The 25,345-nt window shown below is 34.5% G+C and overlaps 4 protein-coding genes across 10 annotated transcripts; all 4 read right to left on the bottom strand.

The window, feature by feature from the left end:
* On the bottom strand, positions 257-10,164 carry LOC104725064 (myosin-6). Its single transcript, XM_010443664.2, is given in 40 exon segments — positions 257-620; positions 622-706; positions 820-902; positions 1,012-1,092; positions 1,197-1,253; positions 1,413-1,469; positions 1,565-1,661; positions 1,786-1,856; positions 1,946-2,074; positions 2,169-2,369; positions 2,470-2,622; positions 2,820-2,990; positions 3,077-3,139; positions 3,245-3,289; positions 3,383-3,497; positions 3,574-3,713; positions 3,840-4,052; positions 4,173-4,271; positions 4,402-4,521; positions 4,666-4,871; positions 4,977-5,154; positions 5,229-5,289; positions 5,372-5,481; positions 5,576-5,707; positions 5,795-5,962; positions 6,074-6,200; positions 6,354-6,391; positions 6,535-6,636; positions 6,734-6,791; positions 7,147-7,248; positions 7,355-7,501; positions 7,577-7,713; positions 7,810-7,959; positions 8,088-8,247; positions 8,355-8,413; positions 8,715-8,871; positions 8,987-9,132; positions 9,226-9,369; positions 9,459-9,587; positions 9,970-10,164. Coding segments are annotated over 40 exon segments (4,551 nt in total). The 5' UTR covers positions 9,973-10,164; the 3' UTR covers positions 257-563.
* LOC104725063 (ketohexokinase) lies at positions 10,881-14,703 on the bottom strand. 6 transcript variants are annotated; one of them, XM_010443659.2, is made up of 12 exons: positions 14,575-14,700; positions 14,406-14,495; positions 14,231-14,308; positions 13,909-13,983; positions 13,747-13,799; positions 13,466-13,616; positions 13,231-13,341; positions 12,723-12,849; positions 12,513-12,613; positions 12,315-12,441; positions 11,231-11,283; positions 10,881-11,117 (listed from the first exon to the last, which is right to left on the bottom strand). In XM_010443659.2, exons 1-12 carry the CDS (start codon positions 14,620-14,622, stop codon positions 11,025-11,027), a joined length of 1,107 nt encoding a protein of 368 aa, XP_010441961.1. In that variant the 5' UTR covers positions 14,623-14,700; the 3' UTR covers positions 10,881-11,024. The 6 variants fall into 6 exon arrangements, with proteins under 6 accessions (XP_010441961.1, XP_019087734.1, XP_019087733.1 ...); XM_019232189.1 differs by having other exon boundaries at positions 10,881-11,283; positions 12,528-12,613; positions 14,575-14,703; XM_019232188.1 differs by having other exon boundaries at positions 10,881-11,283; positions 14,575-14,702.
* Positions 19,358-20,723, bottom strand: LOC104725062 (putative F-box protein At3g19560). Its single transcript, XM_019232027.1, has one exon. It carries the CDS (start codon positions 20,721-20,723, stop codon positions 19,563-19,565), a length of 1,161 nt encoding a protein of 386 aa, XP_019087572.1. The 3' UTR covers positions 19,358-19,562.
* Positions 21,520-24,933, bottom strand: LOC104725061 (proteasome subunit alpha type-6-B-like). 2 transcript variants are annotated; one of them, XM_010443656.2, is made up of 9 exons: positions 24,747-24,933; positions 23,353-23,447; positions 23,166-23,247; positions 22,999-23,095; positions 22,844-22,902; positions 22,650-22,732; positions 22,146-22,241; positions 21,861-21,920; positions 21,520-21,723 (listed from the first exon to the last, which is right to left on the bottom strand). In XM_010443656.2, exons 1-9 carry the CDS (start codon positions 24,820-24,822, stop codon positions 21,631-21,633), a joined length of 741 nt encoding a protein of 246 aa, XP_010441958.1. In that variant the 5' UTR covers positions 24,823-24,933; the 3' UTR covers positions 21,520-21,630. The 2 variants fall into 2 exon arrangements, with proteins under 2 accessions (XP_010441958.1, XP_010441957.1); XM_010443655.2 differs by lacking the exon at positions 24,747-24,933 and adding an exon at positions 23,533-23,716.

The raw sequence follows: 25,345 nt of genomic DNA, 5'->3' as shown, positions 1-25,345 counted from the left end.
CACTAAACCGACCACAAATCATATTTTTGAGCAAGCTCAAAACTCGATTTTCACTTTCGCTTCCATCTCCTCCCCTGATATTCTTACTTGAGCTCTCTCGAGTCTTTTTGTCCTTATATATGTCAAACTCATATATTTACACTTGCGAGTCACTCTTTGAAAGTTGAAAGTTGGCTACAACCCATACCAAAAATGACGTTTCTGATGCTTATTCATTCCAACTAAAAACTATACCAAAAACAAATGAAGCGTTATATGTTCCAAAAAAAAAACCACTTAATGAGTCATATAATGGGGCATGTACTGTTCTTAAAACTTTGTACAACAAACAAAGGGATCTTCAACTTTTCAACATATAATATGGTCACTCTAAAAACCTTTATAAAAAAAAAACGAAAAATTTGAGGTCAAAAATAATAAATGAATGAATAGTTGAGAATTACAGTAAACATCCAAAACAAAGAGGAATTTACACCTTTTCCCATCTTCTTATCCTTTTGGTTCAGGAATGCCCTTCACTCTTCCACTTCACTCCAAAAAAATATCACAGAGGAAGAGCTTTTTCAGAATCTGAGCTTCTCAACTTTCAAGAACTTAGTGCAAGAATACAAATGCTGGATTCTCAAGAAGTTCTTCTGCTGGTTTAATTCCTACAAAGTCCTTCTCTTCCATCGAACTTGAGATGTCATCGATTGAGAAAGGAATGCTGCAAAATTAACAGTTACCAAACAAATTAAAGTTAGGATCAATATAAATCCTAAACCTTAAAACTTGTTAGAAGTGTATGTTTTCTTTGCATATTAAAAGACATAGTCTTACCTGGAATCATCATCCAACAAGAATGAATCACTATCTGCATCATTGGATTCCTCTGTCATGAGTGCTCGCATACTTGATATAACCTGCGATATATTTTGAATTTTGTTCAGCATCTCTACAAAGGTTCCAAACTGAACAAGAAAATTGATAATTTTAATTTCAGGTTGAAGGTCAAAGAAAAGTTTAAGGTACTTCTTGTGAGACGCTTCGGGTGTTATAGCTATCATCCCAGTATAAGGTGCAAATACGGTACAGCTGCTGGACACTGAGGACCTGTAAATTAAAATGAAGGAAAAAAAAGAAGAGAATGTTAAGGCAAAGAGAATGAGTGAATGACCATCAAGTGTGTTTGTAGAAACTTGAAACCAGAGCCTTACCGGGCAAAGATCGTTTGCTATTTCATCGTATGAGATTCTGTATTTCTGGTGGATAACCTGCAGGCAAAAACAAAAGAAGAATAAAGTAATGTTACTGTAGTATAAAGGACCAATGATTATTTTCATATGGACCAACATGAGTTCAATCGAAAACTTTCCCTAACTAGCCTTAACTAAAAATGGATCATTAACAAGAATGTAGGAAGTATAGCATACCAAGAACCCAACGGCTTGTCTGATATGTTTCAGTTCTTCCCAAGACGGCCCAGCATACTGCCAAGTCACAGAAAAGAAGAATAATTTGTTAATAGGACGTTATGAGAAAAATTGAAGTATTTTAGTAAGAAATCATGACTCAGAAATTTTACTTCTTTGGCTTGACAACACCATAGCTCTAGCTCGGCAAGTCCGGATTTTACAAATTCACCGTTGCTAAATGTACAGCACTCTTTACGCAGAAGGAGGCTGTAAGATACCAGAAAAAATCATGTCAGTGAAGACACAAAGTGCATAGTTTTTTACCAGAAAAAGCCATGTAAGTGAAGACACAAAGTGCATAGTTTTGTACGTCAACCAGAATTAAACCTACCTGTTGAAAAGTTGTACGTTGATGAAAGAGAAAGTTTGAGAGTATATCTTCTGGATGAGTACTAAAGGAACCTGAACATATCATGTAAAATATGAGAATCCATGTATTGGAGTGAGAACACACAGTACAATGCCAATGAAAACACTATAATTTAACTTACATGATTTTCTTTTAATGTGACAAGAAGCGAATTGAGACCGTCGATAATGCTTTGCCAGTGAACTGCAGGAGAATCTTTTCCAAAGGACCTACCAGATCTTAGCATCCCTCCTTTAGAAGATCTCGGTGCCTGAAGTTTTCATTTATAAAAACAAATCTATCATCAAAGGGGAAAAGACAAAAAAACATCACATCATTATGATACAAAGAATCAAGTAAAAAACCTGAATGCATAGAGAAAGTAAAATTGATAACTCTTTCTTCAAGTTATCCCTAACCATCCCAAACATTTTCTCAACATAGGCTGCAAGCTGTTGCTTGAAAAGCAGAGCAGGGTACTTGGCCTCCACTGGTCGGACCACTGCAAGAGCAGCAGCTTCAGCTGCTGCAGCAAGGTTGCCTGAAGCGGGCGACGAGCGGAAGCTCTGGTGAACAAGACAGGGAGAGAAGATCGTTAAGAGTGATGTCGTAAGCAAAAGTTAAACCGAAAAGTCATATTAACTCAAGAAAAATTGTAATACAAACCATGGCCATCCTTCCAAACAAAGAAGTTGAAGCTGGTGGCTTCTTGCTTTGTGTTCCTCCGCTGCCCCCGGTTTTAAGACTTTTTTGAAGCAAAAATAGTAGTGCCGATGTGGTTGTCAACCAATACGCCAAGTGACTATTGTCATCCTCATTCTGAAAATATCAGCAGAAGTTTAAGTAATCTTGATCATGATCTTGCATAATCTATATTTCAGATAAGCAAATGACAAAGCCACTACACAAAAATTTCTTAAGACAGTTCAAAGAAATTTAGATCTTGGACAGACCAATATCCCATCATGTGTGTAATCCTACACTGAAACAATGTGAAGAAGTGCATTCTCATTTACCTCGATTGCAGAACCAATCATCTGAATCAGACGATCAAACACATTAGTCTTCTCAGATTCGAAACACTTCCAGTGAAGTAGACACTTGTATATCGTAAATGCAGCCACAGGTTTTCCATTACTGAAACCGATGTTGTCTTTTACACAGTCAATGAGAGCATCAACATTCATCTGTAGTGACAATACAAATCAAGTTAGCAGAATTAGTTACTAACAGCTTTGTGAAGATATTACGTTAAAATAATTAGACAACATACAATTTGACGTTCTGCAGCAGATTTAACAGGCTTGCCATCAAGTGGTGTTGTAAACTCGGCTTCCTAGAAAATAGACTTCATAGATCAATACACTAATCGAAAAAATACAAACAAAAAAACACATGATGAGCAACAAGTGACCGAGATAGCTGGTTGGAGGAACTATACATTGAACTCGCTTTCCAAGTTTGTTTGGTGGCCATTTTCCAAATTCTACAAACAGAATTGAGGATAAAGTTAACATCTAATGGCTGGTTAGAAGGCAGCTCAACGAACAAATTTATAAGTTGCTGAGAAACTTTCTACCTTAATAGGTACAGTTGGAGGATGTCCTAGGTTTGTCCTCACAGGAGTGCTTAAGATTGTTTGCTGATGCATAATTTTCTTCTCAGCTTCCATGTCTAATATTTTCTCTTCAAGCCTGCAGATGAAACATCAGACATAATTCGAACAAGACAAGTAAGGAATCACCCCCCAAGACATATTACAAAGGATACCTCTGCATTGCAGTTGTCAACTTCACAAGTTTAGATTCAGCCTCCAATGCTTGCTTTAGTCTATCCTGGCTAATCTTGGTGGTCTCTTGAAGTTTTTTCTCTGTCTCATCGATTTTCATTTCCAGTGAACTCACCATACCCTGTGTAAGACGAGTTTTCAGCAGAGTTTGTCATTTGGAGAGATCTGTGTAATTAGTGTTCTCAAATATTGCATATGTTGGCTCTTCTCCAGTAAGTACGCTATAACTTCAAAAAGTTTCACAAACCTTCAGCTTTTCATTTTCATTTGTGATCTTGTCCATTAGTTCCTGATCAACCACAGGAATCTCCTTAATAATTGGGGCAATCTCGGCAACTTTCTTGGCAGCTTCACGTTCTTTAATAAGCAATGCCTCAGTTTCTTTGCACTTAAGTTGCAATTCCTCCAAAGAAGACTGCGCTTTTGCACTTTCTTGTTTTTTGGCCTCTTCCAAGTCAGTCTGAAACGTTGAAAGAGGATTAAAATACTCTCAACAAACTTCATAAAATGCAAGAAGCCCAAAGATATCAGGGTAAGATTTGCCAAAAACAAAATGTGGTTCCTCAAACAGCAATCTCACCCTTATTCGTTTCTCTAACTGCAATCTCCAGGTCAGGTCTTCAACTTGCTTCTCTAGCTTGTTCTTGGCTTCTTGAAGTGCTCCAGTTTCTCGAGCAGCCTATGTGTAAAATTCAAATTAGAAAAAAAAAAACTCAGTTAATTTCATGCAAAGCATTATCTTCACAAGTGAGTCTCTGAGACAAAAGACCATGGAACAACACTAGACACAGAAAGAAACCACATCTCACCATCTTAAGCTTTCGAAGTTCTCCACGAGCAATCTTTGATCTCCATGCACATTGGGTCGTGATAGCTGCTTTCTTTAGTTTTCTGTAATGTAGTCGAGCCAAGTATCCACGACACCAAGTCTATAATAACATTAAACATTACCACAATCAGAATATGACAGAGAGAACAACTGTTTCGTCGTCGTTTATAAAAAACTAATGGTGTTCTCTGACGAGTTGAACTTCTAATAGTACCACACGTCTGTAATTTTGATTTAGTTGTACCTGAATTATTATTGCAGCTTTGGTCTGCCTTCTGAAACATAGTTCTTTACGGGCAACCATACCACGCATACCAGCTTGAACCGAAACAGCAGCAGAAAATAGCTCTGTGTAAGCCTTTCTAGCCAGAAACCTACGCAAGTCTCTCTGAATTTTTAAAGCAGCTGATTCCCTGTGCATGCCTTCATATACACTTCTAGCGAGATAACCTGACAAAAAGAGAGGCACATAGGTTTGCACAAGATAGTCAAGAATTTAATTAAAGAAAAATGACTTAAGAATAACAGACATGTTCCGGCAGAACATTGAAATACCTCTGCAAACTGACTGAATTTGTTTAGCAGAATTACGAAGAACGATGAAACTCTTTTTAGCAAGATATGACCGAACTTTTCTCTGAATAATGCTTGCTGATCTTCCCAAGACCTCAGTCCTTCGGGTATCCAAGTCTGCCATTTGTCCAGCCCTAAGAAAAACTTTTGTCTTGCCAATCTACAAATGTAAAATGTCAGTGCTCCACTATCTATGTAGCTTATACAACGAAAAAACCTTGATGAGGCAATTACCTGGTACCCTTCAAGTTCCACTTTGTCCAGAAGCTTCTTGCAAGCAGCAGGGTCATCAGAGCTGTTATAAAAAGGAATCAGTTAAGACATGTCAACGGGCTGTACCAATCACCAAATGGAAAACCTAAGAGGGAACATCTTACTTCTTTACCAACACTTCTGGAGCAAGAATACCAAATCTGGCCAAGAATTCGTCAAAATGTTTCCTAGTAGGATAGCCAGCACAACTAATCCTGACTGCCTCCATCACTCCCTAAAGTCATGAACACAAACAAAATCCTTCTTTCAGAAATAGAAATTTTCAAAAGAAACTGAACTACAAAATCGAAAGAGAATGTCATTCGCACCCCACAACGTAATTGCTGTAAAATGTTTTCGTTCTCAAAGATTCCAGGCTTCAGAAGGTTATTTGGTTTTATACAACGAATATAGTGTGGCTCCGTAGTATTGAGAATCTCGAGCAATGATACCAGTTGTTGCTGAAAAGAAGCACACAATGGAATTAAGTGACCAAATTATTTAATAAACTATGTTAGTAAAAATTGGAAACCAAAGGTCAGGCTCACCTTGAAACGGGTACCTATAGATGAGAATTTTGATTGTTTGGAATCATCAGACGCTGGTGGGAACAAACTTGCTACAAAGGAACAACTAGAAGAATTTAACAATGCTTGATGCTCGGCAATTACGTAATCTTTGTTCTTGTCCAGGAAAAGTTCTGTCTGATAAGTGACCTGGAACAATACCCCAATGGTTGTTAGACCATATAACTATGGAACATTTACTGAAATTTCTTGGAACATTTTTCACAATTATGTGAACCAGTGAAAGCAACGGCTGCTCACATCACCAGCATAATGGCAAATGGTGAAGTCGCTACGAGCTAATTTTGGCTTGGTAAAGCGCTTGTGGTTTTTAAATGTCTGGTATAGCTTCTGTGCAAAAGTTTCATGAGTTGACCTTGGAAACATGCTGCACGGCAAAAGTCTCACTTCAGCTATATTGCTCAGAAAGAAAACCAAATTTGAGAAAGCAAACTGAAAGCACAGGAATTAACGGGCATAAATCTTAGATTGTAGAATAAAAGAAAGAGTTCAGAATCAATAGCTTGGGTTTCATACTCACCAAGCTTCATCTAGCAGAGCAATAATACCTCCAGGTTTCTGAAGAACACAAAAAAAAAGGAAACATCAAACCTATTGTTGACTGTGGGCAAGAAAAATGGCAATAGTGATGGCTTGGACGCTTTAAGAGTATCGCAAGACTATTCGAATAAGCTAAAATATACAGAAATGTATCATCAAACCTTTTCTATTAGGTCTAAAATATCTTGATTGTCTACGAACTCTATATAGCTCCAGTTGATCTCCTCCTTCTTATATTCCTCTTGCTCCATTTTAAAGACATGCTGCACGGAAAGAAATGTCACGTCTCAGAACAATAGGCACTACAGAATTTAGAAGAGATAAATAATATAAAAGTGTAAGAGTTTCTTCTAATCAAACCTGATTAAAATGCTGTTGAAGTTTTTCATTGGTCAAATTAATGCAAAATTGCTCAAAACTGTAATGAAACTTGAGATTGTAAGTATTAGGCCAAAGAACAATAAGAAACAGTCATGAATAGTAATTCTTTATTAAAAAAGTTTCATCAGCTGCACTCTACATTGATATATCTATGTCTGCATATCTAACAGTACTCTCCTTACAAAACAAACTTAGTCGGACAACCTCACAAGCTCACAATTTGTTAGGCTGTAAGAAAATCTGAATCGTCCATGTTAGAAACAAGGACTAGCTTGACTAGCTTGACTATCAAACTGATCAGACCGATATATTATGGTGAAGTATCAGAGTTCAATCCACTAAAGCAACCCATCTAACCAATTATGAAAACAACAAGCATACCACTTAAGCACCTGTTTGTCTTGAAACTCTCGAATCCATAAATATCAAGAACACCAATCAAATACTTTGAGTCAGGATCTTGACCAATTGAGCTATTTATCTTGTCAACAAGCCTGCAAAGACCATGAAAGATTAGTATATAAAAATGATGGCAAAGCACCTTCGAGGCGGAGAAGCAGCTATTGAATATCTTCATTAGGGTAAAATCGAGAAACCCACCAGTCAAACAATCTTGAGTACATGACTTTAGCCAGAGCATCTCTACTAAGAGTAGCAGCTTCGGGATCAAGAGTTTTAGTGATAGTTTCATCACGAGTTACCATGATACGCTTGCACAGAGAATCCTCAAGTGCCTTCTCATCACAGCTGGAAATGAAGACGATATAAATAAGGAAACAAAACAAAACCAACATTTATCGCTCTATTTGTCAAGGCATTTACCTGAGAAGCTCGGCTGCAGTTTTCAGATGAAACAAGGATTTATCATCTTTGGGAATCGATGAATCAATCTCTGTTCCCTTAGCAAATTCAACATTCCCAAGATGGAGAATAGCCGCCACGACGCTGAAAATCGCATCCTGAAACAAGATATCAGTAAAGTATAGAATCTGTTTACATAGATAAATATAGCAGCTTTGGCTAAAATCTAACTGATGGAGTTCTGTGATGAGTACCTGCTCCTCGGTACTGATCCCGACGACATCCATAGCCCGTCTTGTGGCATGATATTCCTCCGCATCATTTATACTATCCAACTCTAGACATTTAGACTGATTGAGATAGTGGTATGTCTTTGGTTTATCCAGCTTGAATTTCTTCACATCCTGATAGTAGAAATACATCATTTCAGAAAACAAGATATGCGTTCACATGCCAAACAAGGCTCAGATACTCGACATGTATCAGCAAGTTATCCAGTGTTACATACTCCGAAGTAAATTACAAAACTTACTTCTTCTGGAGCAGCACAAATCATGTAGAAACAGTGATAGTTTCTTTCAGGATCAGAGACCTGACAAACACGTGATCTTTCCAACAAATACGTCCTTATGGCAGCTCCTGATATCCTTCCCTTTTCGTCAAACTGAATCTCCACGAACTTACCAAAACGACTATAAAGTACACAAATAATCATTTAGAAACACACATAAAGTGACAGGGAAAATCTCAACTAATCTAGATGAAAGAATGCTATAGAGATATGAGGAAACTTTGTTACCTGGAATTATTGTTCCTGACAGTCTTTGCATTTCCAAATGCTTCTAAAACAGGATTCGACTGAATAAAAGACACATTTAAGAAGCTTATAAGAAACAGCTCAAAGCAAGAAAAGAAAAGAGCAACATCTTTTGCAAAAAGAAGTGAGCATATAGATGCTGACTATTCAGTTTTCCTTAATGTGGATGACTACTAGCATTAGTTTTTTTTGAAATTTTAGTTATTTTTTCACTCTACAGATGCTCATGAAAAGGGAAAATGAATTTTGACCATCCTCTAAAGTCTTAAGTTTTAGTTATTTGTTCACTCATCTCGAAAACAGGAGTTGACTGAATGGAAGTATAGATGATGCTTTTTTCACCTCCAAGACTTTCTGTTCAACACTTCTTCCCTCAGAAGCAGCTCGACCTCCCATGTAAGCAAGATATCTCATAAGCAACTTTGTGCTTTCAGTTTTACCAGCACCACTTTCTCCACTAACCAGAATAGATTGACTCACTCCGTCATTAATCATCTGTCTGCATTAGACCAAAGCGAGAAAACATGCACATTTTACATATAAGGATCATCAACAACAACAAATACAAAAAACAAAGCTCATATGTTTTGTCAGTATGCATAAAAAAAAAAAACCTATATGCAGCATCTGCAACGGCAAATGGATGTGGACTCAGCTCCCCTAAGGCAGCTCCTTTATATTGAGCCATCATATGGCTACTATATAGATGGGGAAGTCTTCTAAATGGATTAACAGCAATCAATATGCTTCCTGTATAAGTCTGGTGGAAGTAAATAAAAGTTTTAGTCCACACATATCTAGAGTGCATATATATATATATATATATATATACACAAAACCAATATTAACTCACATAAATCTCATTTATATCATATCTTGAATGCAAATTCTGTAAAACTCCAGGTTCATGCAAATAAGCAAGTCTTGTCATGTCGTCAACTCCAGATGCTGGCGCTTCCACATCTTTAGGATAAGCATTAGAGATTTTCGTAACAACCTGAATTTTCCAAAAATAGGAAAATCAAAAAAACTGCTTTCACAATCATGATTCCTAAAATTCTACATGAGAGAAGGAAGCACGCTTACATGTTTCCCTGAGGTGCATAGAACTTTGATCTCATCACCATTAACTTCAACAACTTCACCATCAATCCATGCTTCATCAGGATCCTCAACCCACACAAACGACCCAACTGAAGGATTGAAATTAGCAACCTGTAGAAAAACAAAAGGGGGTGTCAAATTCATTTCACTACTTTCACAGACTACTTATCTCAGCTTAAAGAAGAAGTACAGAATAGCTTCTTTTACGGCAATCACAATTACATTGCCACTATTTTAGACTATAATAACCCAATCATAAGAAATGGCGAAAAATCAAAAATACTATTCCTGGTAAAATATAAACAAATATAGCTTATGAAATGAAGATTCAGACAAGATTTAAGACCAAATCGTCAAACCAAAGTCGTAGTCTGAAGTCAAATCTCAAAGACAGCACAAAGCCATAATCCAGAAATTTAGATTATCCAAATTAACTCATTTCCCCCAAATTAAAACTGGATTTAATCAATTAAAAAATGAAAATTAATATTACCATATCGTTTACGCAGATCAGGAGACTTGTGGATCTAAGAATGAACCAAATATGAACTCGTTAAATCTTCAGAGCGAAGAAGTTGAAAGAAACTGAGATTTGGTGTGGAGAAGAAGACACAACAAAACTTTGCAAATCTAAAACGCGTTTGTTTCTCTGTAAAAAAAAAAAAAAAAAAAAAAAAAAAAAATTTCCCCCCGAATAGTTTTTGAGTATAATTAATTTTTCTTTTCTTTTTTTTGGCCTTTTTCGTGCCTCCCTCCTTTGTTCCACCTTCTTCTGTGGGGGATGATTTGGTCTGAATTTGTAAATTTACTTAAACAGCATAAATTTTTCAATTAAGACATTGATTAAGACATATCTTTTATTCCTAAAGTACCCTTTGATTTTGCATAATCACGGAGCTAGGTTTCCTTCCGACACGCTAAACCAGTTTTGTCCGTTCGCGATATATATTTTTGGGACAAATTTTTTATTTCTTTATAAAGAAAAGTATCATTTTTTAATCCATTCTTCTTAATGGTATAAAGATCTTACCATAATTATTATACACCGAAATTCAACAAAAGAACAATTTTTTTTTTCAGTTTATGTAAATGCCAAACGTTTTAGAATCTAAAAGGTCTAATAATCAATAATATTCGTTTTATCTCTATTTTTTTTTAAGTATCAATTAATGAAACTGATATTGTATATTAATGAAAAGTAAAAATAAAACTTTTAATTGTTTTCTTTTTAGTATATGTGAAACTATCCTGTAGTTATTTTTATTTTAATAATTAAACTAGACATTCGTAATTTCTTATTGCTATATACTGTATCTTACCATTTAGGCATTTACACCCAATATGATTTGAATTATTTCTTTTCCATCAGTACTTTGTTCACATGGTACACGTAATGTAAGACGGTGTCACGCAAACGAGAATCTGACTTGGCATTTCCCGCAACATATAATCTTTTATTTTTATTTCATTTTTATACCAAATAAAGTACAAACGCAATTTAAGACCTTGGGTCTATTGAGCTGAGACGTCAAGATGACAAAAGAAAAGTTACGGTGGTGTTGCTAAGAACGTTGCAAGGTTTGGATCAGTACGAAACGGAAGACTAGTTCGAGCTCCTAAACCTCTGCAGCAGCAAGCAGCCTACAACAAATCTCAAACGCAAATCCTTCAATCACAATTCCTATCAAAACGCGTGTGACGCTAGCTTTTTTAAAAATCACGTCGGAATAAAACAAAAGAAGAACCAAACTTACGACTCGAGATGAAAATGTCAACATTTTTTCTGTAGCCATTTCCGTACACAAACCTGTAAGTAAAAAAAAAGAACAAGAATGAAGATTGTAGTCGGTTTACGCCCGGCTCAATGCATTCTTGGGGTTTTAATACGTGTTTAGAACTTAATTGGGTGTTTGGTACTATCACTATTTAAAACAGAAAAAACAGGGTGTTAAAAGATAGAGAATAGGAGAGATAGAGCACAATGGTGGGACAGAGGACATTGGTGGAGATTACTAGTTAGTTCTACATGTGTTTTTGGTTTCGTTAGAGGAGAGAGAAGAGAGGGAAGCATGAGTTTATTTTTCTTCTTTATTATATTCCATACGATCTAAAAACAAAAAAATTGGCTAATTAAAATTTGTTTTTTAAAAAATTTCAGATATATAAAAATCTATGTTTTTTTCTTTACAATTTGATATGCATATTGTTTGATGATTTTATTTAATAATGTTAAATATTTTTTACAAATTGTATATCCGTACACCATATTAAGTGTACATATGTATGTACACGTCTGTACACATTATTAAGTGTACAAATGTAATTTGTTTAATTTTGATGTAATTTGTTTAATTCTTAAGATTTTGGATGTATATACCATAATGGTTTTGTAAAAATTACATCTATACATTTAAGAATGTGTACAGACATTTGTACACTTAATAAGGTGTATAGACATCTTTACACTTAAAATGTCTACATATACAAAAGATTTATATAATATATTTAAAAATTATTAAACAAAATTCATATCAAATTGTAAAGAAAAAACTATATATTTTTTTTGTATCTAAGAAGTTTTCTAAAAAAATTATATTAATTTGAAAAAATTAAGAAATAGGAAGAAAAGGAGAGTAATTGTATTATGGCATGAAATGTAATTAGAAAGATTATTGAATGGCAAAAAAGGCTGAGAAAATAATCAAATAGTGTTAAATGTGGATTTTTCTAATTGTAAATTGTAAATGTATCTTCTTCCTAATTATGTTTGAAAAATGTATCATTTTGCCAAATATCTCTTTAGTTAACACTTGGGTTAGTAGTGAAGCGTATTATTACCATAGAGCAAAGCTCCGGTAAACGCATCTCCGGCACCGGTTGTGTCTATAAGTTCCGATGAAGGTATTTTCTCAGCTGTTACTATAACTAATCTCCCTGTAACATTCCCTCCCAGTCTAGTCACTAGCTGAATATGGTAAAAGAAATGAATAAGTGGAACTTGTTAGAAAATTATGGATCTTTAAAACGTTTATTTACCGATGAATTGCAGACCGGTAACAAACTTGTATAGTCTGTGTTTTGCTTCAGAGACTCGTGTAATTCATCTATGTCTGTCTCTTCTTCTGAACCTGAAACCTCTGTAGATACCACCAATGGCGGCCAATTATGGAGAACATGAGTGATCCTCTAAGTTAAGAACTGTGATCATTGGATAATTGCAAAAAGGGAAGTCGAGAATAAACACACCATCGGAACATCTCTCGAGCATCACACAACCGTGTTCCCCCAAAGTCATGATCACGAATTTTAGCTTTGGTAATCTAATGAGCATAGAGAGAAGTGCACTGGGAGATGATGGTGACTCTGTCCAATCCTGTTTTTCCAATCAACTATTATTAAGCTTTATATACACCAAGTGTGACACAGTTTCGATGCAAGAACATGTGTAACTAGTTACAAACCAATCATAAAGAGTAAATGAGCCTTCAAGTTTAGCAGAAGTACACATAGGTTCATTTCCACTCATAAGTTATAGATTCCACATATTCAGCTTTTAGAAACTTTCATCACTCTTTCTAACCACAAAAACCATTATGGTCCCAACATTTAATCATACTAATAGATTCACTAATTATCAATACAGTATACTCGTATGCCAATATGCTTTGATATGATGCTCTAATATTCACATCACAACCTATATATAAACCAATGGATTCGTAGACTATAGAAACGTTTACGAGAACACTCTCACCTGAGGGAAGTTAGTAGAGCAAATGGCGTAATCAGCTAAGCTAAGGAGCTCATCTAGCCCTGCCCTTCGTTTCTCTGCATTAATTAAGATGGATATATTCTTGCTATGTGCCTGACACAAGAAAAAAGTCTCTTACTACAAGTTTTCAGTATGACCTGATGTGGTAATGTTTGAATGAATCAGGTGAACAAAACAGATTTTCTAAACTGTGCAAGAACGAGAGCAAAACACACACCTTTTGCGCAAGAAGCAATTCGGCTTCACGGGACCTTCCATTTACATAAAGAACTCTTACTCCATCAAGCACAGATAAAAGGAGAGATTCAGTAAGGTCATCTGGGAGCAAAGGAGGATATCCTGGAGTGTATATACACGTACGCGTATTCCTATAAATTTCGTTTCAGGAAACTTCAAAATTCGATTAAAAAATATGTTACAGCATATAACATTGCATGATAGAAAATGCAAAACTAGATCACAGAACAGAACAAACAACAAAGGTTATAATTTACCCACGTTTGGTTATCTACAATGACGTAATTAAAATGAGAAGCTCCATCTTTAGCATTCTGAGACAATGGTAAACAAAAAGAGCTATGTGTTTTATTATATCATCTCTACATTGAATTGATATACATTGTATCAAAAAAAAAAAAAAACTTTTTATCATGATCATACCAAACAAAACGAAGTATCCACGCCGCTAGATTCGAGTTCCTCAACCATATAACGTCCTTGAGAATCATCAGCAACCTAAAACCATATCCAAAATTCCCTTGTGAAAACACACAAACTCTGTTATCTAACTATAACTTGATATTTTGGTTCAAGTCAAAGGCTACATTTTTTGCAGTTTCCAACTAAAATTTTCACCTACTAAAGTGTAAGAACTACAATTTTGACTTTCCTATGACCTTTCTTGCCACTACATTAACAACAAGACAAATATCCAAAACAGTACCAAAGACTTGAACACAGAAAGAGAAATTGTAAAAAGAACCTTAGCTAAGATTCGACAAGGAAAACCCAAACGAGCAACACATGTTAAAGAGTTGCCAGTGTTTCCTCCTCCTTGGACCTGCAGATATGAAAACACATAGAAAACTCAAAATCTCTCCAGAACTACAAAATTATATAAAGTCAACGCAGAGTCAAGAAAGATGTGCGTTATGGACCTTGGAGCTCGTGCACCGGATCTTCTGATCTGGATTTGGGAAAGACGATACTGTGACTAAGTAATCAAGACAGAGTTGACCACAACCAAGCTGCAATTTGTAGACAAATCTAATTCAGTTTTTTTTTTTTTTTAAATTAGTTCATGAGAATAAGAAGAGAGATACGTACGACGATTGGTTGGTGGCTCGGGATTGTTTCGTCGGAGAAAGATGACATGATCGGAGCGAGCTCCGCTCCTGCAATGGAGTTGGTGGAATTCGAAGTGGTGGTAGAGAGGGAGAGATGTTTTAGATTGCAAATTTATATAGGGGGGACCAACCTTTGGTTTGATTAGACCGTTAACTAAGTCGTATTAGCTGAATTTAAACCGGGAGTTCTTTCTCGGTTTAGTAGAGAGAGTCTTCTATGGTGCAATTTCTTGGTCATATCCGTACAATTTCTGTTGGTATGTTCATGGAACTTACCCATAGGCATATAAATTGGATAATAAAAAGACCAAACATGATTTAAGTAGAGAGACCACAACCTCACAGTTTATTTTAGTTGAGAGAACGTAAATTATGGGTTAAATTTATTATAAAGAGTTAAGAAAAGAAAGACCAAAGACCCAAAATCACTTTATAAAAAAAAATACTCAAGAATGCTTTTTCGTTTTTACTTTTGTTTATCGTTTTTATTTTGATAAAGCGGTTTTGGGTCTTTGGTCTTTTTTAACTTTTTTTTTTTTGTAGGAGAGGGGGAGATCTCCCCTCATATTATTATTATTAGAAAAGAAAAAAGACTACAGACGACCATCCGTGGCCGAGTGCCACCAACAATGTCCTCAAAAATAATATCTTGAACACAATCAGGGTTAACATCCAAAACATGAAAACGTAAAGGAAGAGAACAAGCATAGTTTGCTAATCCATGGGCAAAATGATTAGTCTTTCCATGCACATGATAAATACGGACTAATCAGTCTTTTGAGATCAAGCCATAGCACAACCATATTAAAAAAGACAGCGGTTGAAAAAGTGGAAACAAGCATTCTCGATTAAGAAATTGATAACATCGCTAATTTTCACTGATTTTTAATATGTTTTTAATAGATATTCAAGAAAGATTTTGAGTGATAATAGACAAAAACACGATAAAAATTTGTTTCATGACAGTTTCAAAGATTATGAAGTTTGGCATCCGTTGAAGACCTTTCCGTGACTCATATCAAAAGATTTTGGACTCTATGGAAAGGTAGAAGAACCAATGTTTTCCAAATGATGAACAAAGCAGCAGTTAAAGTTCCGTCTTATTCATCAGCGCGCTCAAGGCTATATATAAAGAATTTAGAGCAGCAGAGGTGAAAATCTTTGAAAACATATTAAAAATCAGTGAAAATCTTTTTTGAAATTAGTTTTTAACAAAGCAGCAGTTAAAGTGGGAAAATAGCCAAAATCAACTTCAACTATTTTCTGAACGCTTTTTCATACCTAAACTTTAGTACTCTGCAAATAACAATCTGAACGGTGTTAAAATTCAAATTTTCTACTTGAACTATATGAAATGTTGTCAATTTCAACATTTGTTCGAATAATTTTAAATAGGAGTTTAACAGAACTGTATTAGACGACATGTGACGTCCATGTGGCACTAGAACTAACTAAAACGACGTTGTTTTGGTCATTTCGTAGCAACCACAACATACCAAAAATGACCAAAACGACGTTGTTTTAATCAATCTCAGTGCTAGATGGACGCTACAAGTCGTCTAACTCAGTACTGTTAAACTCTAATTTAACACCGTTCGAATATATGTTGAAAATTGACAACATTTCATATAGTTCAGGTAGAATATTTAAATTTTAACACGGTTTAGGTTGTTATTTGCAGGGTATTGAAATTTAGATATGAAAAAGCGTTTGACAAAAAGTTGGGGTTGATTTTGGCCGTGTACCCCAGTTAAAGTTCCGTCTTATTTGTACTAGAACTTGTAGAACACTCCACTACAATCAATACAATAAAAGTACAAGAAGTTTCTCTCCAGTGCTCACACATCAACATTTTGGTGAAATATGAAGCTCACACATCATTTAAAGACTTAGGGTCCGAATGGTAACCGCGGATTTAGTAGTGCGGGATAAAGAATTTGCTAGTGCGGTACAGTTCAACTGCGGTATGTGCGGGACAAATATATTTGCGGGACAAGTGCGGTTAATACAAAATAAGCGGTACAAAATAACTTTTGATTGGTGAAAAACTATTTGGAGTGCGGATTTCATATTATTTTATTAATAATTAGTATAATTATATATTTCAATTTATTTTGTATTAATAATTATATATATATATTTAACATAAGGTATAATTGTAATATATTTCATAGATTTTGTAAATAGATTTTTTATATAAAATATATCTAACATAAGTAAATATAACTGTATAAAACCTAATATCTCTAATTATTAAAATACAATATTATTTTAATATTGTATAACAATGATATGAAAGGAAAGATAGTAGAAAAGAGATACTAATACTAGATAGAACTTATATATCTATCATAGAAGTATATACTAGTGGAAGAAAATTAATAGATATATAATATTGTTAACAATAACAAAAATTAAAAATTAAAAGTATATATAACCAAGTGCGTAATTTGTAAAACCGCTAGATAAAAATTGTTTTGGTTTTTAAGTGTGGTCCATACCTTATTTATCTTCCCAAAACCGCACTTATCACTTTTTTTTCTATTTTGCAAAACCAAAAACTTATTAAAAAAATGTTGAATGGTAAACGAAGTGCGTTTTTCAAAATCTGTTTATCAATTACGCAAATAAGAGGCTTCCATTCAAGGCCTTAACCAACCAAAATATTTTAATTAATACACATCAGCTTTTCAACTTGCCACATCAGTTTTTAATTAAAAACATAATTTTTAAAAGATAACCAATAAAATTAAAACAAATAATAGACTTCATCATTTTAAAAATTGTGGATGACGCATAGATTTTTAATTTGTAGAAAGAAAAATAAAAATAAATTAAATATACAACAAATATATATATATATATATATAGATTTTTTCTACAATTAATCTAGCATTATTAATTTGGAAATTTTCAAATTTTATTTCTATCTCATTGTTGATTCCAAGTATTACAAAGAAAAAAAAAGTGAAATGGATGATAGTAAATTTTTTTATATAGACTATTTTAAGAGCTTTACTAGCGTAATGAAAATATAAATTCAAAGAAAAAAAAGTATAAAAGCTGAAGTGAGCTCTTGAGGGTATGTAAACCTCTTTGAAAATGAAATATAATGAAAATATAACAAATAAGAACACTTAGTTTAAAGCATTTTAAAGCTAACACCGCGTTAAAAATATGTACCAACAGAGTTAAAAGAAATAATACACATCATTTTTATACTAAAATTTTAAAAAGTAGACAACATCTTTCATAAAGAGTTCAATATGATTATTTCAGTTTTGTAAATTATAGTCTCACTCTATAATATTAAATTATTATTCGAATATATCAAAGCAGAAAACATGTTTATAAATAAAAGTGACATATATATCTATATATAAAATTTATATTCTTATATATATTTATAACGTGTGATTGCGTTGGAATAATAGTCAAATTATTTTAGTATTCCGCTAACGTTCAGACTGTGTATTTTTTGTATGTTATTAGCCTTGAGTTATGGAATCGATTAATAACTTTAAAAGTCCAAAAAAGAAGAGATCTAACATTTTTGGAAAAATATTTTTATATTAAATAATCAATTGGTTTAAAATAAATTATTAAGTGATTTTTTAAATAATTATTATGATCTACTATATTAAATATTTCCTTTGCAATTTAAATTATTGTTGTGCATCATAAATATTTTTAAATCTAAAGAATCTATAGTTTTTGAAGTATTTTAGTCTTGAAAAATATATAAAATATATCAAAAATTTGTTAAAAGCTATTTACATAAGAAGAGAGAATAAAATAAATACTAAGATTGACTATACATTACACTTATTATTTTGTAAAAGTAATATATAACATGTATTTATTAATGTCTACAAATATCAATAAAAACTATTAAAATTTTAGGTGCTTTTAATTTTTTTACTAATCATAGTAATATATTAATATTAAAATAAATTTAATTTTTAAAAAAAATCCCGGAGTGTAGCGCGGGTGTTTATCTAGTTTGTATAAAAACTAAAGAGGTCAATGTTTGAGATCGTGACAATTAATTACACTTTTTATGTCTCTGATTGGTTAGGTCGAACTACTTTTGTTTGAGAGTCCACCACGTCAATTTAGTAACTCTCATTTATACGATCTAACGGAAAGTGGAAATTAAAAGAGCATCTCTTAGATAAATACATTCATTTTATATTAAGAAAAAAAACTGTTTTTAGACCTATATCTCCTAGATTTTGAGCCACTTGGTTGTCAGTTGTCACCAATATTATTGTGATTGCAGGGAAAAGCAGTGGTTCTGTTTCGAGTTGGCCAAGTAGACTTAAAATAGCTGTTCGATCCCGCTTAATTAGTTAGCATGTGGAGGTTTTATATGTGTAGGCAACTAGGCATTGAGTATCCTACACAGCCGCATCTTTATATTTATTCATTTGGGCCCAAGAAAAGAAGTCGAGTCGACCCCCTACTTTTCGTAAACGTTTACACACGAAACTGCAGTCTAGATTCTGATAGCTACTACTAATAAAATATATGCACTACCGCTGGCAAAAACTAAAACCGGCCTTCTTTTACTTTACTTTCATGTGAGTAAAGTAAACAAACAACGAAGATACAAGAAAACAAAACAATTTAAGAAATTATGGGTCTGAAACTTCTTTTTCTTGATCTACAGTAGCACCCTGAGCACATGTACCATGTCAGATAGTATTTGGCTTTATATATCCGATGCAGCATCACATATAGAACAAGCCGGATGGGTGAAATTCTCAAAATCAAAATTACAAAGGAGAAAGTCCTATACCAACTACAACGGATCCAAGTACCCAATTTTAGTTTCTGATCAAAAGAACATGATTACACTTGACGGAAGAAAAAACAAAACAAAAAAGAATGAAAAAAGAGGATCATGCAAGAAGCAAATAAGGTATTGTAATACATATATAAATTAATAGTAATGGACTTGTACTCTCATCTTTTCCTTTTGCTACCTGCACGTACTGGACCTTTATGGATCTGCACCGAACTTGGAACATAAGAGCACATTAGTGGCGGATGATTGGATTCCCCGAGAACCATTTCTTTGGAGCATCCGTCCTCTCGAATCACGTAAGCTACGTTCTTGTTTCTTTTTTCTTTGTCTCTAACAAAAACCACCACGGCTTTCTTCTCTTCGTCAATAAAGAAGAAACTGCAACGTTCAAGTCCAATATATCTTATTGGATTCAAGATGCTTTCATCTTTTACTGCCAAGAACTTCCTCCACGACACTGTGTTGGGCTCGATATTAGTCGTAATCCATATCTCCATCTCATATGTATCTCTGCTGCGTTTAAGTAGCACTGCAAGTTGCTCTTCTCTAACAGAAGATAGAGTCACAGTATCTTTGAAAACATAGTCAAACGGCAGATGAAGATGAGGTCCAAATCTCTCTCTTGTAAAATCAAAACAGACTAACCCATATTTTTTCTCCCCAAAACTTTGCCGAGCAACAAAGTAAGTGTTTCCTTTCAAAGACACGCTGCGTTGATGAGACTCTATATCACAATCACTGGGAAAGACATCAAGAACCCTCCATGAATTAGACTTAAAATTGTAGATTTCACAATCAGTTATTCTGTTGCTAGTAATATGTTCGTAACGAAACCAAAACCACAAGATTTTGTAAACGTTGTTGCTGTTGTCATATCCAATAGCAAACTTATCTAATATGTGGAATTTTCTTCTAGCTAGAACCCACCTGACTTGCCCCAAGTACGGGTTCCATGCCACAAGCCTTGGCATGACCTTGGTGACGCATAACAATAAGCCGTCACACTGAAAGACTTCAGACATCTCGACTTGGTTAAGTAAATTACCTATCTTCTTTATACAAGATGTATCAAACAAGTCTTCATGGTTAAAGATTTCATGGAGATTGACGCCAATAAGAGAAACCCTAGAATCATAAAACATGATCAGCAAAAACTCTTTGGCTGCTTTATCATCAGAGTACTTCTTTGTAAAACTCTTATCTTTAGATAAACCATTCCATCTTTTGCAAGCAGATCTCACCGCTGGTAGAGAAGTTATAGGAACTCTAGAGAGTATCTCCTCTATCAAATCCCGAGAAAGATCCATAATCATCGTCATTGCTGTTGTCAAAAAGAAATCATGGTTTTTAATTTGCGAAATGTACTTTTTTTTATATATATAGACAGATATAATGTGTAAGTCGTAACAAAGAGATTTGCTTATTTGGTTCTATCTAATTGTAACTAACAAAGAAATTATTATGGGTTTTAATTTCCCGTATTTTTTTTTTTTTTCTCAACTATTGGGCCATAACTGGCCGGCCTATTAGCCAAATTCCTACATTCGTAGGAAACGGGACTGGATTCCTGGTGTGATGGTATCTTCTACAAATAAACTTACCTTCTGCCACTGCACTAAGGTCACTTCACAATTTCCCGTATCTTATTTGGTTCTATCTGTTTTTATTTTTTCCCGAAAATACCTTTTCATAAGATTATATTTTTAAAAATACACCTTTTTATTATTTTTCGGGAAAATACACTTCTTAGTAAGTGAAATGGCCAAATTATATACTTTGGTTCTATAGGTTTTTATATGTTTTTATAATGCACATTTTTTTATTATAAATGGTTGACTAATTTAAACCTGATTTATGAAATCAACTATACGTTTGAGAATTTTCCTGCGTAATCTATAGTTGGAGATTAAAATCACTAATTACAAAGAAGTGAGGAATTGACCGATGGTAATGAAAATGACCCTGCCTCTCATTCAGTTTTTGTAATCGCAGTTCTTGATCATATTCATATCTACGGCGAATCTACAAGTTGTTGATTGGTACATCACTTTAAGAATTCTCCAAATTGCTCTTTCCTTTTTCTTTTTCTTTTTGAACTCTTTCCTAGATTCAGTCTAATGTAACGTGCGTGTTGTTCCGTGTATAGTCGTGAATCTTGAAGATTTTAAGCGAAAGAAAGAGATGCATTATAAGAGTCTGATTCAATGTTACATCGAAAAGTAGTGATCAGTCGCGCTCACTAATGGCCGTCAAATGCTCCTCAATCTCCTCCGTTTCCAGGGAACGGAAGATACGGTTATCAGCTCTCACAACTCCCACCTGCCAAAACCAAACAATGGCCAGGGAGTATATTTACATCAATTTAAAAACCTTTAACAATTCATTGATACGACCTAAAATACTACTTTTTGGCAACATAAATACAAAAAAAGGAGTACAGAGTGGAAGAGTGATACCTCAATCTCAGTTGCCTTGAAGTCTTCTTGAAGAACAGATTGCAGAGCGGATATGGCAGTCTACAAAAGTAGGATAACTCAAAGTCAGAAATAATGAGCTAAGTTATTTTTCTCAGAATCTTGGTTCCTAATATTAAAGCTTTTTAAAAGTGTATGCAAATATCAAATATGAACATAGCAAAGGAAGCACCGATAGACAAAAATGGTATTAAATGCTTTTTAAAAGTTGTTTCCTATATGCAACTCTAAAGGAGAAAATAAAGAAGAGGATCGGCAGTGACTTACCTGCACTGTTTCATCATATGTGAAAGCAGGGTTTTCTTTCATTTTCTTCTCCAAGAAATTGATAGCTTCTTGCTCTTTCACACCAGCACTAGTTGCCTGCATCATATGTTTGCTTATTAGTTGAGACTCTTATTTCCATGGAACAATAACATCTGACATTGTAGCCTTCCTAAGATCGTGGGTACATGGTCCAGAAGGTACATATTTACCATCCATGTTAATAGGTGCTCAATGGGTTTTTTCACCTACATAGTGAACCAATAACAACAACCAAAAGAAACTATCCCCTAGCTCTCCACAAAAAGATTAAATTATGTAAGGAAACAATAAGACAAACATTGAGAGCTTTTCTCAGAACAATCTCTGGTTAGATACGATTAATAGAAAACCTAAATTTTTAAAAGAAGCAAGTGCAAGATAGCAGTAAATGCAGTAGCCTAGATATCAATATGCGAGTAAGGTGGGAGGAAACGGAGGCCATCATAACAAGTAGAGTGGTATTACCTTGTGACCGTAAAAATGTCCAGCTGGGTCACACTTGTAAAGCAGGGGTCCTCTCTCTTCATCAATACCGAGAACCATGGCAACTTCAGAAAGACAAAAGAAAACAAGAATGAGCCTTTTTCTTCAATTCAATATAACTAGCAAGAAACCAATATATAGACATGCAATAGGTAAGTAAGTGAATGCAGACTTGCCTACTCCAAGAGGTCTCATGTAAGCATGTTGAGTGTAGACCTGTGACTTATCGGCAATCCTGTCCGCAAAAATTAGTAAACTTTTTCAGTAACATACTTTCACAAGCGTAGAGGAAGATAAGAGTTACAGCTTGAATCCACAACAGATCGTATACCATTTAGCAAGAATGTCGGCAGGCATCTCGTATCCATATTGAAACCTAAACTCAGCCGCCTCATTTCTTGCTTGTGTCACCAATGACCTTGAATCAGCTGGATCATACCATTTAAAGGTTACAGATTTTAGATAAACACAAGCTTTGTAGAAATATTGAAAGCAGACCTGTAATGCCAGTAGCTAACAATCCAAGGTACTTGGTTACAGGGAAAAGGTGAGTTACGCTTGACTGATCTAAAAGCTTGTCCTGTACAATTGCAAAAACGAAACTTTTAACTGACAAAAAAGAGTCAAAATCTCGAATTTATTGGATCAAGATGCAAGCTTTGAGTAACAAAAAGGGGAAACTCACTGGAACTTTCTTCTGGGTAACAACGCAAACTGAATCTTTTCCACGAACACCGATCGATGTGATTCCAGCTGCTTTCACGGCTTTGAATGCATACTCTACAGAGTTCGAAACCACTTATATCATTTTTTTTTTCTAAGGCTTGTAAAGAAAAAGGTCGAAGAGGAGTTTGGATTAACTTACCGACTTGGAAGAGACGACCTTCTGGAGAGAAGATAGTGATGTGACGATCGTAGCCACCGCCGCTTCCTCTGCTCATCTTTTTTTTTACTCGAACGAAGAAGATTTAATAACTAAAAAACCCTTCTTTACTGAATCGGAAGTTCGTTTTTTTCTTTTTTTCTTTGTTCTGCGATCGATCTAATAGAGTCGCCCTGGGCGTTTGGCGTGTTCGGGTTATTCGGGTCGGTTTGTTCGGTTTTGAGAAAATTTGGTTTTTGAAAAATCTTGCCGAATTGAACTGAAATTAAATTCAGTTCAAATTGATCGGTACTTGGTTTATTCGGATCGGTTATTAGATTTTAAATCACTTACAAATTTAAACCGATTTTTTCTAGTTCGGTTATTTTAAACCGAATAAACAAAGAAATTATGTTAATGGGCTAAATTAACAAATAAACCCACCAAATTCATAATGGACCTAATATAGATAAAAATAATGAAGATAATAGACCTAAATGAATCTGAAAACAAATTTTAAGTCCAAATCCATTAGGGTTTTCAGAGATATGATGGTGTGCAGCTGCATCTAGCTATAACGGCGAAGATCGATGGTTCTTGGGCGTCATTTTTTTCACCTGCCATCATCAAAACTACATGAAAATCGATTAACAACGAGAAAGATAAACATAACACAAGTACCTTAAACAAAGTAACAAACCTATAACCATAATGAATAATCTCTGAATTCGAAGTTCAAACTCTAGCTCTAAAGTTCTCTAAATCGATGTTATCAAGACATAGGAAGAGTTTACAGAGCAAATAAACAAACGAAAAATCAAATAAGGAGAAAGAATAAGAGCTTACCCTTAACAATCTTGTGGTTAAAGCTTGAATCTGAAAATGATATACCTTAAACATGACTGAGATTTGAGAGAATGAAAGAGGATGTAGTCGATGATGAATTGATAAAGGAGAAGATATGTGATGATGATTATTGATTAGATCGGAGAAGAAGGAGAACAAGATAACTGGTGAGGTTTCTCTCTCGGAATTGCAGGAGGCAAAGGGGAAGAAGAAGAGAAACAAAATTAGGGTTAGACTTATATATGGCTGTGGAATCTAATCAACCGATCGGTCCGATTACCGAACCGAACCAAACCGAAAACCNCTTATATCATTTTTTTTTTCTAAGGCTTGTAAAGAAAAAGGTCGAAGAGGAGTTTGGATTAACTTACCGACTTGGAAGAGACGACCTTCTGGAGAGAAGATAGTGATGTGACGATCGTAGCCACCGCCGCTTCCTCTGCTCATCTTTTTTTTTACTCGAACGAAGAAGATTTAATAACTAAAAAACCCTTCTTTACTGAATCGGAAGTTCGTTTTTTTCTTTTTTTCTTTGTTCTGCGATCGATCTAATAGAGTCGCCCTGGGCGTTTGGCGTGTTCGGGTTATTCGGGTCGGTTTGTTCGGTTTTGAGAAAATTTGGTTTTTGAAAAATCTTGCCGAATTGAACTGAAATTAAATTCAGTTCAAATTGATCGGTACTTGGTTTATTCGGATCGGTTATTAGATTTTAAATCACTTACAAATTTAAACCGATTTTTTCTAGTTCGGTTATTTTAAACCGAATAAACAAAGAAATTATGTTAATGGGCTAAATTAACAAATAAACCCACCAAATTCATAATGGACCTAATATAGATAAAAATAATGAAGATAATAGACCTAAATGAATCTGAAAACAAATTTTAAGTCCAAATCCATTAGGGTTTTCAGAGATATGATGGTGTGCAGCTGCATCTAGCTATAACGGCGAAGATCGATGGTTCTTGGG

Source organism: Camelina sativa, chromosome 11, assembly GCF_000633955.1.
Source record: "Camelina sativa cultivar DH55 chromosome 11, Cs, whole genome shotgun sequence".
NCBI lineage: Eukaryota > Viridiplantae > Streptophyta > Magnoliopsida > Brassicales > Brassicaceae > Camelina > Camelina sativa.
Note: the sequence above shows the minus strand (reverse complement) of the source record. Positions and strands in the feature narration are given on the sequence as shown.